We start from the raw sequence: 16,129 nt of genomic DNA, 5'->3' as shown, positions 1-16,129 counted from the left end.
CTGTGTTATCTAGTTTAATTGATATAAAGACCATATCGTATAAAATCCGTCCAACCGCTTTAACAAGTAATGATCTCTTCGGTGGTGTAGTTGGTTAAAGCGTTGTACGATTACATATTGTTAATGCGAATCTGGGATCCCAAGTTCGCGCCCCAGTCCAGTGGATCTCGTACGATATTCTTTAACTTTTACTGTGAGAAAATGACATAATTCTAAAGGCCTACGGATGTATCACAACATTTTAATGTGTGAGCACTAATATCAGATCAAAATGAACACATGTAGCCTTAATTAAATATTGAATAACGTAGGGTAGTCTACCGTCGGAGACAACCACTACGCCTCATTCAGCCAGTTTAAACGGCTGCTAGATGACGCTGTTCATTTTCAAAGCGCCGATAGTTCGGCTCTTTGGGCCGGCACAATCCGGAAGAAACCATCAAAGCTTCACAAGGCATCGTTCGCCCATCCCTAGTAGAGACCAAGGTATTAATTGATACCGTCTGCTGTTTTCAGTCTGTCTCAGTGATGCGGCTTGTCTTCTACTCTGATGGAAAGAGTGCAAAGAATTGCAGCGAATTAAAAATATTAATTCCATGTCTTTTATGCATTTTTTCCACTTTCAAATTATCCTGCGGGCCTGATCGAACCTCCTTGGGGGCCGGTTCCGGCCCGCGGGCCGTATGTTTGACACCCCTGGTTTAAACAATCAAATCCGTGCTGTGATTTTGACGACGCACGGATATAAAGCCAATTATTGGTCGTTTACTGTTAGGCTACCATTGACAGGAAGCTGTAGCCTACAAGGTTCGCGCATGCCGTTACTGTGGAATTACGCCGTGGGCGTTTAAGATTTGTTGAAGCTGTGTGAATAACAAATAATAAGATTCCTGTTATTGAGCTACAGCTCAATCAATACATCTACATTAAATGACCTGCCGCATGAGATGAAGATTGTACGACATCTAGTGGCGATTGTCAGTCTAGACCAGCAGCTCAACCCACTGTCAGGCTAAAGGATGCATGTTTAATCTGAGCATTTGTGAGACAGTATATTGGTCTTAGAAAGAAAAATAGAAAAATAAATTATGCTTTATTCAAGGAACACTGGAGCAAGTTGCTTAGTTAGAGAGGTAGAGACGGTGCACCGTGCAGACAGAGAAACAATGGGTTGAGGAGAGTGGAACTTCGCTGTCCATGGTACTGACTGGTGACGCTTACCGTGACGCCCAAGGTCGAATCGAGTAGGTGTACCAACGTCAACATTAATTAAATTAAGTTCAGCACATGGATTCGAGAAAACGTTTATGAATGTAGTCTCTCGAAGTCTACAGACTTACTCAGAATATTTTAAGTAGTGTTCCATGCATAGATGTAAATTATGTTCCGTGTAATATGTTATGTTATGCCAGGTGCTTGCGTTGTCTTGTCTTAAGAATTTCAGTGCCCAGTCTAACCTTGTGTTGTTCTGTGTACCTGACAAATAAAAGACTTGACTTTGAACTTCTTTTAGGGTTGAAGACTTGCTTGTGGCAATTGCAAAGGCAATACAATGATTTTTCATACATGTCTTGTATGACTGTACTTTTATGATCACTTTCTTTCAGGATCCAGAAGATGGCACTAAAGCTCTAGGTTGTTGGTTCACCTTAACTCTATAGGAAATCCTGCTTGGTCGAGAAGCTGGGAACCCAAATACTCATTGACAGAAATGTGCCGTTTATTTTGTGGGAAATGGAATAGTTACTTTCCTAAGTAGATAGTGCTACTGTAGTAACTAGATAAATATTTTTGTGTGTTTTTTTTTTGGTTAACATGACTTATTTTGTTCCACAAAGATGTCAGATAAAATACAAAAGACACCAAATATTAAGTCGATATCCTTCCTATCAAAGCTACGGTAGTACAGTGTCATTGTACAGTGCCACAAAAGAAATATCAAACAAAATTATTGCAACATCATTGGACCTCATTTGAAGAATAGTGGTGACGGAGAGGTGCATAGCTGAACAGGAAGATCATTCCACCACTGTGGAGCCCAGAAGGAGAAGCAATGCATTGTGGGTGTATGAGAGGTCTTCTTTCTTTGTACAGGGATCATGAGATGAACAGATGTCTCAACTGTTCAACAATTCCAGTTAGGGCCAACAAGAACTTTCACGTGTTTGTATTAGTAGGAAGAATTGGTGTCTTTTCGACTTATATTTCGTCTTCTCAATAAACAGACAGTGTGCATGCAGAGAAATGAAAAGATAGCATGTGGTTTTGTTCCAGTTGATGGACATTGACAGAGTAATATCCGGTGTCAGTAATATCTGGAGTCACAGCACTCCTGTCCTACTGCATTAGCATACAACAACAAACAATGACAAACAGCCTAAACTTGAAACAAAACCCAAAAGAAGCACTAATGGATGTTTGGAAGAAACTATCATTAGGACCATTTTTGCTGTTGTAGAAACCTGCCACGGAAGGTGTCACGCAGTGTGAGTAGCTAAAGAATGTGAGTCATTCCTGAACTCCAACGTCATTGACCATGTTGCCAAGGAGATGAGGAATCCTGAGGCCCCTGGACTTCCTCTCAGACTCCTCCTTTGAACAGGTCTAGAGTCATCTGATGGATCAGACTCTTTGGGGAGATATCTTCAGTTCAACTGCTCTACAATGTCATGATCAATTAAACAGTCACACTTCATTTACAGTATGTTCACTTTGCAGTAACATAAAGAGCCTATTTTGAATTTATGAAAATCATGACTTTTCTTGATATTTATCACCAAATAAAGGGACTAATGTGCTCTTTTCAATTTATTTGTACGCAACACATGTATTTAATGTTAGCATCACATTCTTGCTTATCACACTGCAGAAATACATCAGAAAGAAAAATGACACTGAAATATTAGCTTTCTCCATTTTCTTTGACCCCTTTGGATGTCAACTGTCTCTGCTAGCAACGATTGATTCCCTATTTACCAGGTTGCAGTCGGGACAAAGCCACATGTTCCTGACAAAATGGGCTCTGACATTCTAGCTGAAACTAGATACCCTGAGCAAGATTTTAGCTGGTTGGATTCATTCAAAGATAAAGAGGGTCCCCATTTCCCAGCAGGCCTACTCATCCATGAGCACAGGCGGTCCCTCCGACAGACAATAACAGAGCTGCCAGGAAGTAGCATGAAGTGCAATGTACTTTATACAAGTTTAGCTCATGAAGATGTGCCCAAAAGGGAAGGTGTGCAGGGCTGTCATGTGATTATATAAACTGAAGATGAGCACTGTTCAGAGCCGTCAGTTTATCAGGTTATTAGAGAAGAGAGAGGTCAATGTAGAAGCAATGTCCATGAAAGGATCTGAGACATCATCTGAGCTTGAATGGTTGAAATCAGTTCCATGCAAAGAACTGGACACCTTGTAACAGTACTCTCTGCCTAGCCAAGTACGTGGAAAGAGAGAAAAGTTGAACAGTTTGATAGAATTAGAAGGCGATATGTAACTGGCTTGTATTTGGCCGTTTAACTAACTGCATGGTCAATAAAGAAAACATAACTTTTTAAAAACGTGCTAGGTTGTAAGTCAAGGCTTCTAACGTATTCCCTAAGACCTGCCTGTAATTGTTACATTACACAACAGTCACACACAACAACACAATTACAGTGATAGTTGTTAATTAATAAATAACAATGATATTAGATAGACTTGTGCTCTTACAGATACTGTTGGCTAGATACATGTAATTACTAAAATCAACCACTCACAGTGAAATCAATTTTGTTGCTTCGTGTCTTGTTGAAATACACACTGTGTGCTGTATAATCTCTTTATATCTTGCAAGCATTCTGTGAGAAAGGGATGTGAGTTGCCTTCTTTATTTGATTTATATAAAGAGAATTGTAAAACTTGATCAACCTTTCTTTCTTTTTCTTTCTTTCTTTCTTTCTTTCTTTCTTTCTTTCTTTCTTTCTTTCTTTCTTTCTTTCTTTCTTTCTTTCTTTCTTTCTTTCTTTCTTTCTTTCTTTCTTTCTTTCTTTCTTTCTTTCTTTCTTTCTTTCTTTCTTTCTTTCTTTCTTTCTTTCTTTCTTTCTTTCTTTCTTTCTTCCTCACAACCCCACACTCAAGTCATCAATTCCATACATGGCTACCCTGGTAACCTGGTTACCATGACAACTGCAGTTTGTTTATACATCACTAACTCTCAAGGTTTTTTTTTTTTTTTTGAAGAGATGGCCAAAACATAAGTACCTCTTACCAGTAGAGCCACATGTGTTTCAAATAGAAACTCTATGACTCATTTCTACCCGTGCAGGCTCTCTCAAGCCTCTTAGTCTTATGCACCCTAAAGTACCCTCTTACAAGGAGCCCTATTTGCACCTAAATTATACTGTTTCTAATATTACCAGCACATTGGAGACACAGCATTTTAATCTGTCTGAAGTCCATATACCTCCAAAATTGTATAAGATGATAGTTAAACATCAAGCTTTAGAGTTTTCAGCAACCATGTAATTTCCTTTAAAAACGTGTCTAGAAAAATTATTCAGGGCAGTCGGCAGAGGCAGTAAACAATGAATCTGTCCAGACAGGAAAGACCTTGTTTCTCGAGTCCAGCCAGTGACTCAGACATCTTCCTCTTCTCTTCTAAAGAGACACCTACTCTAGATATCTGATGGGGAAGTTTAGGGTTAGGGTTAGTTGTTTTCCTTAGCAGTGTCAATCCCTGTGCATACAGTTGGGGCCTGGAGGAATTTCTATTGTGTGACTATTACCCTGGAAAAACTGGCCAACATTTCTGACGAATGGTTCTTATCTTGACATTGTAAGGGGAGGTACTAACAGTAAGTGAAATCAGAGGAGAATCTATGGGGAATGGTTTGGCAAGCAAGGCTGTTTCCTCTGGTAAACTTCCTGGCTTTTGCAGAGCCGTTGTACAGCAAGAAAGCAGAGTTGCTGTTTCTTCTGGCTGAAAGCTAAAGAGTCATTCCTTGAATACTTAACTACTACTGAAATATTACTTTATTATAAATGACGCTTGAAAAGAACAGTTCTGGTCTCTTGTACTTTCTGAACCGACACGGTGGTGGACTTCTATTCAGAACATACCAGGTACATAAAGTATCGAGCAGAATGTCAACCTACAGTATAAGGTGAGATTTTGCCTAACATCCGGGTCCAGGTATATGAGGGATGATGTGGCTCCCCCAGACAGCAACCTACATTCTCCAGTCAGCATGGAATTAATGAGCCGGGTCTTTCCTTTTGACTACGCGTAGTGTGGCTGCGTGGGAGGAGGGGAAGGAGGAGGAGGGGAAGGAGGAGGAGGGGAAGGAGGAGGGGAAGGAGGAGAAGGGGAAGGAGGAGGAGGAGGAGGAGGAGGGGAAGGAGAGAAAGGATGAGGAAGGTAAAGAGCTGGAGGAGGGGGAGGAGGAGGAGGAGGAGGGAAAAAGGGGGAGGAAGAGGAGGAGGAGGGGGAGGAGGAGGGGAAAGAGGGGACTTTAGTGAGTTACCGAGTTTCCGAGCGGCTCTCTGGGCTGTGTCACCGTGAGGAGGTAAACAGACCTGCGTAGGTGTACAGTGGGCAACAGCAGTTGCCATGGAGACGGGCCTCTGCACACTGCCGTGTTCCGGGAAAATACATCAGAGAGGCTGAGCTTGCTGGGGAACTCTGGTAGTTTAACCACCCTCGCACACGTCCTTGTAGTGCAAATTATACATTGACAATCGGGGGGGTCAACTTCTTCTCCAGGGTGTGTATCGAACTCCCCGACCTGATGTTTTTACCTCTTTTGGGGGGGTCCAAGTCTTAATTAGGGGGGTTAGACCCCCCCAAACCCGCCCGTAATTCGCACCCTGCTTGTAGCCTATGATCCACTGTAAAACTATTCTCATTGGGAAATAAAATATTCCAAACCGTTTGTCCCATTTCAGTTTTTATTCAATGGATGAACTGTCACACACAAGGTTTCAGGTAGAAAAATAATTTTAAATACATAAATATCACACTTTCCTACAAAACATATAAATTACAGGCAAAATAAATACAGAAATAAATAGACATAGATAAGACAAAGCTTTAACTGAATGTGCAAAACAACATTTTCTTTCATCATTGAGCTTCTCTTTTCCCTCCAAATCAAGCTCTTCATTATGTCTCCTGACAATACGGCCTTGACGTCAGATATCAACACCCTCAAGATCCCGCTGAAAAAGGCATTCCCCCACAGCTTCGATCAATGTCTTTACTGCAGGTAGGAAATGCATCTTCCAGTTCGGGCCACAGTGTACACTTCTCAGTGGGTCAGAGCACGTCATCTTCTCTGCTCAGGACGCTAGCAGCAGGACCATGCGTGAGTCTCCAGTGAGTCTCCTGTCTTCCACTGACTCCTCATTATATCCAATGGACTTGTGACTGGATGCGGACCTTCACCTGCGGCCCCTTTAGCCAGCCCTGACCTGCCGGGTGAGCTCCAGGTAGTTGGGGGACTTGAGGTAGCGAGGGTAGCAGTCTTTTTCCATCAGGGTGTAGATTTTTTCCTGGGCCAGATCGAAACAGGACAGGGTGGGATGCTCCAGGTTTGTCTTGGTGATTGATCTGGTCTCATAGTCTAGGTTTACCTTAGGAGAGAAAAATGGAAGACAAAGATTAGCTCAAAAGATCAGCTTTCGTTCTATCTGTGGCTGAAGAGCCATTTGTCCCTGTCATCAGCGCTACACACAGTTTTGTATCCATCCGCTGATGCTTGCGTACCTCTTTGGGTGCGTCACAGCAGATGAACTTGTCATAGATTTTCTTGGCCTTGACTGAGAGCTTGGACTCTTTGGTGTCCCTGTACTCCTCACAGGCCAGGTAGAAGGCCAGGTTCTCTTCACTGAACTCTGACACCAGGAATGCTCGGAAGGAACACTGTCCATCTGAAACACAAGGAGCGGAATGTCAGCATCCAAGATCCTCCATCAAACGTGGAACAGCTTGCAGGTTCTGAGGCATTTCTATCGAGCAGTGCTTACGTTGACTGGACAGTAGGTTGTCGAAGGACTCCCTCCATTTTGTAGGCTCATCCATGTTCAACCTGTCAAGAAAATTAAAGTCAGTAGATCCAAACATGGAAATGAACAATAAGATGTTATTCAGTACATGTAATCTCTATTTAATTAGGTTACAATAATAAAAATTTTAAACAGACTAAAATGCTTGCACGGTTGAAACAACTTACCTCGTTTTTTCACTCTTATGTGAGTGTCCCATTATACTAAGATCTGGCCGATGAAGGAAATTCCCAAAGAGAGATTTCAGCACTTTTGCCCTGCAAACAGAAGGGAAAGGAACATTCACACATTTGTCCAGCAGCTGTTCACAGATTACACTTCATCTTCACGAACGGGTCAGCGTCACAGCAGCAGGGAACACAGCATAGACACATACCTCTCCAGACAAGTCACAGACAGGCATTCAAGTCCTTTGCACATGATGGAGGATGAGCTATCCAGCGGATTGTTCTCGGTGTTCACGGGTGGCTGTAATTCTCTGCAGAGTGGTTCTAGAGTGTGTGGGTGTGTGAGCTGTGGAGCCTGTGCTCGGCAAGTGTGGTTCAACAGGATCTCCCTGTGCCTTTTATAGCCCCACGTGTGACATCACATCTCTCGTCCAATGGGGCGAGGGCCATGGGCGGATGAACACACAATACCCGTAAAGTGGTATTGAGTCAACAGACAATTCTAATGAACTTAGGGGAACGTCATAACCTTCACAAACTGTCTGGAAAGGAGGTATGGAATTCATGAGTTAAGTCCTTAGTAGTAAATGGCATACGTTCACATGAGAGAGTGAGAGTGCATCTTGCACTTCTGTGTGACTAACTAGAGGCATAGAAACAGAAGATTACAGCACAACAACTAGATACAAGAGTGCACATATTGTGCATCTAAGTACATATTGGATGTTCATGTTCACTGTCAAACTGTAGTAACCATTTCAGTAAACGCTTCACATTTCTTTCATACTATTCCACCTGAAACAATCCTGTATAATAAGTCACAACACAATCTGGGATTGTAAAAGCTAAACTGGCTCATAAAAGGGCTATTTATTAAAAACTGTACCACACATATCACACACATTTATCGAGTATATCTTAACATATATAAAGTCAAATTTAAATACAAGCATGTCATATTCAGTGATTAAATGGTTCCCAGATTTAAAAAATGGTTCAACCAAATTATTGAACTGTAAATACTGGTCATTGATGTCTTCTTGTGTCACTGAAGTTATTTTCAGCAGTTAGATTCCCCTGTGTCTGTTTATGGTGCCTGCATCAACGTTACCCTCCTGCAACTCTGGCAAACGATCTATGACATTTGGAATGTTGATCAAACTACAAATGTGATATCATTTTTTATTTTTAGACGCAACCCTTGTCATTGGCTCTGTTGCTTGTATTAGTGGAAAAGTAGTTTTGAAAGTGTCAGTGCATATTTGATGCTAACTTGGCCAATGTCTATTAATAGCTCATTTTATGCTGGGGCAAGAAACCTATTGTCTATTGGAATAAGACTGTTTATTTTAGGAATGCTAAACTGAGCCAGACACCTCTAAACTTAGAGCCTGAATTACCAAAAGCAGACAGAAGTATGGAAGCATGACAAACAGGAAGAGGAGGGGGGCTTGTTGGAAGGTTGTACGACTAAGGTAATTTCCTACCCAGACCATTCAAAACAATGGCCTCTTCCCAGAAACACTTTATCCTGCACAGTTAGTGTGTAGGCGTCGATGGGTGACCTCAAACATAAACAAACAGGGAGACTGTTTTTGACCTGTGGAGACCGTTGGTGCTGTGTTTCACCACTGCACTGAGAACAATTTACCATGGAATGTTACTTCACAGTGGAATGTGTACATCAATGTCAACAGAAATGCTCAGTATTGTGATCATAGTTATATGATATACCAGTCTACAAGTCTACATTGAGGCCTTGACTTCGAAGGACTTTAAAACAGTTTAAAGCACTTTGGTCAGAAGATAGGTTCTTCCGTTTCCAGAAGGCGAAAGTTCACAAAGCAGAAGGAGGATGATTGTTTTCTCCCTGTGCTCCCTGGTCAGTGTTTTGGGGACACAGTGACTTGTACATGTTCCGGCCCCATGCCAGACGGTGTCCATTTCTTTTGACTATCAGGAGAGCATAAACATGTTTTTCAAGAACCTGACAGTCAGAACCTTCAAACCTTATAGCTACATAAGTAAATAATACAACAGAGCTATGTGTCAAAGTAAACATGCCATTTGGTGTGTAAGTGCATATATCATATAGCACTATTTCTGTGTGCTATATGATAATGAGAGAGCTCTTAAGTCGTTTTTGTATTTTCCTTAGCAGCTAGGTGAGTTTCCTCATGACAGCCAATAATAAGGCATAAACTATTGATGAGATGTTATAGAAGAGAGAAACTAAACAAGGCCACTGTTGTGTTGTTTGTCTCTATTGATTAACAACATATTTTTGTGTGTGCTTGTGTGTGCTTTTTTGTCCTTTCGTAGGCATGAGAAGAGTTTGTTCAGGTCTTTTAAAGCTTTAACACAAAAAAGTTGGTAAATGTTGGTCATTCAGGCACATTTTCACCTAAATAGAAACACACATATCACAGCCTTGCTATTCAGCCTTTCACTGAAAAAAGGGTGTCATTTATATACAAATAAGTCTGAACAGGGTGCATGAATGGCCGACAAGAAATGAAGAATCAAGGTTCTTCCTGCTGTGATGTGAAAAATAATACGATCCCTCATGAAAGAGATAAAGTTATTTTGAATACGTGTCACGTCGATAATCGAGGGAAAGTTCCACACAGTATTTGTATAACCATCCGTCAATGAAAGCCAACTCAGCCTTGGTCTGAGCATTAGGATCTAATGCAAACCCTGAACTCTCGTGCATCATTACTCATCCTATGAACACAGAGAGAGAGTGACCCAGCTCAGCCACTGCATTCATGATAGATCCAGGGATTTCCCATGGCGGAGGGCATGAGAACTACGCACAAGTTATCCTGGAAACAGAGAAGGGCCTGTGGGGTGGTTTTCCATGCTTTCTTACTAAATAGATATCTCTCAGATGCATGCCCTGCTTCAATGAAGCTGAATCAAAACACGTGTGGTTCAAGCAGTCCCCGAGCAGCCACAGTCGATAGTAGGTCCCCCATATTACTCTTATGAGATGCTAATGGTGCTTATGTGATAGTAAACAAGAACTGGTGTCCAGCCCTGTCTGGCTCCTCGGCCAGTGGTCCCAGAGCACACGTGACAGTCCTATCTTAGGCTGTACAGAGGACCTGGTGTTCCAGTTTCTCATGGGATTGAACTCAACACAGAAAAACATCCAGTCAGAGCTCTCATAAACAACGTTCAGCTCGCTCCACCAGCAGAGAACCTTGGCCATAGTGACAAAGATGGCGGAGTGTAGAGACATCCTTACCCATGATCCTTTGATAGGATGAATGAACTTGTTGGGCAACGTTGTAATATTTTCAGGAACTATTTACGGCAAAGGCCCTTATTTGTCATCGTTGTGACTGACATTCTGACACCACAGGCACTACAGTCCACTATTACCCTTTTCCTGTCTCGTTGTATGTCTGTCATTCAAAAGAAACATTGGTTTTGGGAAGCAGAAGAGGCCAATCCCAAATTCGGGAAATAAGCATGGGAATACCATCTAAGCATGCAGCATTAGCCACCAACTGGAAGGCAGCCAAAGAAAAATTTCCAAGAAACTGACCATCTGTGTAAACAGAGATAGATGCATCAATAAAAAAAAAATTGAGATGACTATAAAATTCATGAGTAAATGTCACACACTGCACACACTACGATTCCATTAAATAAATCCCCTCGGCTTCAAGGTTTGAGCAGTGAGTGAATCTGAATTGCTGTCGCTTTCCAGATATACATTACCAGGCTGTAAGTCTGGCCATAGTCCAAAGTCCTGCCATATGGTCATAGACAGGGGGATGAGGGGGAAAGGGGGGGGGGGGGGGGGTGATGTTTAGTCATCTGAAGGGAGATCTAATGAACGGACAGGGGCCAGCCTTATGCATCATAATGAAGTAGCCAGCCCACTGCCGACCCACTACAGGGCAGATGCTATCTAAGGAGGATCCAATTCCAACTGTTTACTGGCCCCTTAGGCAAAGTTTGGTCTGGACTAACAATCCATGTTAACTGTGTTATACAAACTGGCTCCGAGCTTCGAGGCACATGGTTCTGTGTAATCTGTGCAGTCAGGTGGTCAGATAGAGGATCCAGTCTCTGAATACACCTGTTGTTCTCAGTAGTGTACCAGATGCTATCAGGCCTCGTACTTGAAGCAGATGGGCTGTTGCAAAATGTTGTTTTTCACCTATTATGAAACAACTCCGTTCTCAGTGAGAACATCCTGATTTCTAATCAGTGGACTAAATTTAATGGGGGGGGGCCGGCTTCCCTGTGACAAAAAGCTTGGACCCTCTTGTGGTCTGTATGATTATAAACATGGTCTTTTGACTATTAATGCCTGCAATGCAGTGTACAAATTATATGACAACAATAATATTTTATGTAACTGGCCCCTCTAACAGTACAATTGGTTCCAGCTTTAAATGGTCTAGAACCTTCCTTGGAGCACTAGGGCTCCAGGGGATAGCAAATACAATTTGTCCAGTAGTCTTCAAATGCTTGGAGATATGAGCAAAGTAAAAAAGACTACAGAAGTATTTTTATACGCTCTCAGTTGCTCTCACTGGAACATTTCTAAACGTGTCATTGTAGAAACAGCTGCATGCCAAAAGTCACCATACTTACAGTAAGATACTAACAGATGTTTTACAGTTTTTCGCCTATTATTCTCTTTGTCTCAAGTTAATAAAATGAGGTGTAACAGTTGTCTTCTTGTCATTATATAATCACATTCGCAACAATGTTAAGAACAAACAAAGACAGTTTCAAAGTAAAAAGTTGTGAAAACATTGATCCGTCCACAGAGACAAATCTCAAACAGCCACCACAACTACTGAATAACACATGGAATCAGTAGCAATCAGTGGTAACCAAAAATACTGCCAAACTCATGAAAACATATGTCATATTTGATATGATTTCAGAGAAGCCACCCTTTGTCTTAATGACACGCTCTCCATGCAGTCTCAAACAGCTTCCTTGGCCAGGTCATGGAAGATTAGTCAAGGTAGTCATGAGGTCCATTTTTCTCAGTGGTAAACGTTTTTCTCAGAATAGCTGTGGCACAATGGCTGAATTAACGGCACTTAATGCGCAAACACTGAGCCAATGTACAATTGGTCCTACTTTTCAAAGGATGCTCTGGGGGGGGTGTGTGTGGGGGGGGGGGGGGCACTGAGTATTCACTTGCTCGCACAAGTAACAGAAGGTGGTGGCAAGGCCAGAAGCATCACAGCAGGATGCTTGTATATAGGCCTAATTGGGTACATTGCCAAGTATTCGTTGTCAGAGAGGAGAATCTCTTTCATGGGAAATGGCCAACTTCAATATTTTGTAAATGCACCCTTTCTCATTCTATTAAGTGGCTGGTAAACAACTTTACAATGTCATAACGGTCACAGAGTACACTCAGAGACTCTCCCATCTTTCCTTGTGTCAGGTTGCAAAAGCACATCTACGCAGCTGTGCCTGACCCATCATCACTTGACCTCCTCGCTAATGGGTCCCATAGATTCACTCTGGAATAGCCATCCTAAGGTTGATTAAGTTGTTGAGTGTCTGGGAGCTCTTTTACATTACATTTGACATGTATTCATTTAGCAGACGCTTTTATCCAAAGCGACTTCCAAGAGAAAGCTTTACAAAGTGCATAGGTCACTGATAATAATACCAAGATAGCCCCAAAAACATTGCGGGTAGCTAAAACATGAAGCACATATTGTGAACAACCAAAATAAGTGCCAAAGGGAAGAACCATAAGAGCATGTAGTTAAACAAGTTACAATTAAACAACATGAATCGGTAGAAGTGCAAGTGTACCTGTAGAAAAGCAAGCAACAGTAAAAAATATTTATTTTAATAGACACAGATTGGTTAATATCCCCAAGAAACTGTGTCAAGGATGGAGTTACGGCCACATTGTTATGTAAGATCTTGGATTATGCTAAGGCCACAACACTAAGAAGATACTACAGAGGTCATCAATAGGTCCACCCAAATGTTTCTCATGACCTTTCCCTACCCTGCTGAGTGGACAGAGCTGTGTCATTGAAAAAAAAGCTCAGTGACCATTCACCCTAAGGAGTTAGTGACCTCACTTCCTCCTCCCATGACCAGTCATTTCAACAACCTACACTCTGTTAGAGCTGTGGTACCAACCTTTGCATAGACTAGAAGTCAGACTGCTTGAAGGGATGGTGACTCAGCTGTGAACCTTGCTGGGCTGTCTCAACCTTTCTGTGCTTGTTGCCAATGTGTGGGAGTGCTCACAGTGCTCCTAGATCAATTAGACCTCATAGTAATTGAACACAATTGTAATACATGGCCACCCACAACTGCATTCTCTCCATGGTGAAAGGCAGAAAGGTTCAGCAGTCTCCACACTCATCCGCAGTGACTAAACACATAATGGCAGATAGGATTATCAGGTTTCTCAGACAGCACTTCATTCTAAAGAGCCCCCTATGGGTTAACCGATGCTCACATTATTGTCAGACTTGACTCACTTTCAACTTACTCTACCTATACAACGTTGTAGCTTATTCCTTTTAGGACAACAAATAGCTGTTGGACCTCTCAAAATACGGGGCATGTCTTTTCTGTTTAGAACCAGTCATAGGCTTCCAATGCAATGCTAACTAAAGATTATTTGCAAAACTCTTAGGTTTATGTCAAAAGACTGATTTGGCAGATTAGCACTGCAACATTATCAGAGACATGCAGTGGGTTAACAATCAGTATTTTATACAGTACTCAACAGACATTAGAATACACATTTTTCAACATGCATTAGCAGCCTGAAAGACAGCGTCCTACGGGAACAGTTCATACAACACCTCTACAACTGAAACAGTGTCAAACATTTGACATTTGACAGGAGGAATTATGAAACACGCCCACACACATCTTCTCCCTGTGTAAAGAGGTGATTGACAAGTAGACTACACCAGTGTCATGCCCTCTAACTCCAGTTCCCCTGTGATATCGCAAAATTTCTCAATCAGCGAAGAAGGAAAATCAGTAGGTATATTTCCTGTGGAAAGATAATGCGAAGTATGGTGTATAAAGATGGCCATTTGTAAATGTCGAGAAACTGGAGGGTCCTCCCCATGCCAGATGAGTCTGTCAGTGAGAGACAGTGGCGGGGGGTGTGTGTGGGGGGGGGGGGTTATCAGGACCCTGGACAAAAGGCATCCCATAGACACATTGCCTGTGTCTGCTGGATAAGGCAGGGGGATTCCCTGGTTGCCATGCCACCTTGGACAGCACACAACTCTTTTCCTTGAATGGCTTTATCTTATTATTTGCCACCTTCAGCTTGGTAGCATCAGTGGAAAATTACTGGCTTGTTTCCCTTGTCAGTCTCCAGGGACGTGCAATGTGACCTAAAATAAGCGCAGCTAGTTCAGGCAGGGCAATCGGGCAGCGCGCATCATCCGCTCATTACCACACCTGTGTTAGCCAACACCCATTGGGCCACGTCCAATAACGTCAAATGACATTTTGCATCTTTCTGCTCCTCGAGTCCAAACTGAAACGGGAAAAAAAGCATTCAGTTTCTTTGCCCCATCTGCTTGGAATGGCCTTCAATCAGAACTTAAAACAGCAAACCTTCTTCCTCTGGAAGCATTAATAAATAAAAATAATACAATGGACATTTTTTGAACAGTGCCTATGCTCTTAAATTGTTACTGTATTGGTAACTTATGCACTTTATTTTTCAATTTTTCTCCTTCTTAAGATTTGATATTGTAGTTTGTCTGTTTTGACCACTATGACGTGCGCTGCTGCCTTTCTTGGCCAGGTCACCCTTGTGAAAGAGGTCTTGATCTCAATGGGCTTTTTATCTGGTTAAATAAAGGTTATAAATGAATAAAATAAGACAGCATTAAAAGGCCACGCGGACACACTTACACTCAGCCCATTTGTTGTATGATCAGTGCTGCTGCCGCCCTCCACCATCCCCATCTCCCCCATGCTGTCTGTATGTTCTGTCCATCAGGGGGATTATATCTCTATTGCTCCCTGCCTCATAGGTCATGTATGTATGTGTTGCATCGAGGAGGCAGGGAGTGCTTCCCTTAGATCATCCACTCCGCCAAAGTTAAATATTCATGTCCATGTCATGCAACAATAAATGCTCAATCTAATACGTGATTGTCTTGACTGAACTATCCTCTTCTGTTGCTAAGTCATTGGGCATTATGTCCCCTGACATGACTTCCTGGTTGTGATTGATTAGTGACATCAAGCTGCTTCAGGCCTCTGATTGGAATGTATTAGCATTTTGACATGTGGATCGAATAAATATATTTACCCTCATAGGACAAAACCTGTTTAGACAAGACACAGACATTGTACATATAATGAGACAAGCTGTGATTCGCAGTTTTGACTAGAAATCTCATCTTTTTTTCTGTAACATGTTCACTCTACCAGCCTAGATGATGCACTGCAAATCCTTTACCAGTAGATGTCAGCATAGTTTGATTATGAGATCGCAAAGCACAACATCACCAAAGCATGAGAAAGATTAAAAGTAGAATGAATGTTACTGCACACCACGATCAGAATACATGCTGTACCCTCATCATGTCATCAGTAACAACAATTCCCCGAAAACACCTGCTTCCTGGTTTCAAAGGTACAAATGTAAATTATAATTCAATTCTAACAGAACTCTGTTTTTAATGTGTGTGGGCAATATACCATGGGGAGAAAAAATCAGTGTCATCATGTTTGAGGGCAAACAGGAACTTGTCAAGTCTCTGTCCAAAATACCTGTTTGGATAAAAACAACTGGTCAATTTGGCTTTGGGCTTAAAATATTTCTTTGTAAGCGTACCCTGTGAAGATGTGTGGAGTATTGTAGAAATGAGCTCCTTGTATATGGCAAGGTATCTGCCTGCACAAACATGTACTGTGGC

General features: G+C 41.9%; 1 protein-coding gene across 1 annotated transcript; it reads right to left on the bottom strand.

Moving 5' to 3' along the window:
• Positions 1 to 5,914: 5,914 nt before the first annotated feature.
• On the bottom strand, positions 5,915 to 7,578 carry LOC124473095 (regulator of G-protein signaling 16-like). The gene is made up of 5 exons (XM_047028355.1): positions 7,421 to 7,578; positions 7,212 to 7,301; positions 7,006 to 7,067; positions 6,746 to 6,909; positions 5,915 to 6,612 (listed from the first exon to the last, which is right to left on the bottom strand). Exons 1-5 carry the CDS (start codon positions 7,462 to 7,464, stop codon positions 6,436 to 6,438), a joined length of 537 nt encoding a protein of 178 aa, XP_046884311.1. The 5' UTR covers positions 7,465 to 7,578; the 3' UTR covers positions 5,915 to 6,435.
• Between the last annotated feature and the right edge of the window lie 8,551 nt (positions 7,579 to 16,129).

This window comes from Hypomesus transpacificus, chromosome 10, assembly GCF_021917145.1.
Source record: "Hypomesus transpacificus isolate Combined female chromosome 10, fHypTra1, whole genome shotgun sequence".
Classification (NCBI taxonomy): Eukaryota; Metazoa; Chordata; class Actinopteri; order Osmeriformes; family Osmeridae; genus Hypomesus; species Hypomesus transpacificus.
The sequence above is the reverse complement of the archived record's forward strand: the minus strand, read 5'-3'. Positions and strand labels throughout refer to the sequence as shown.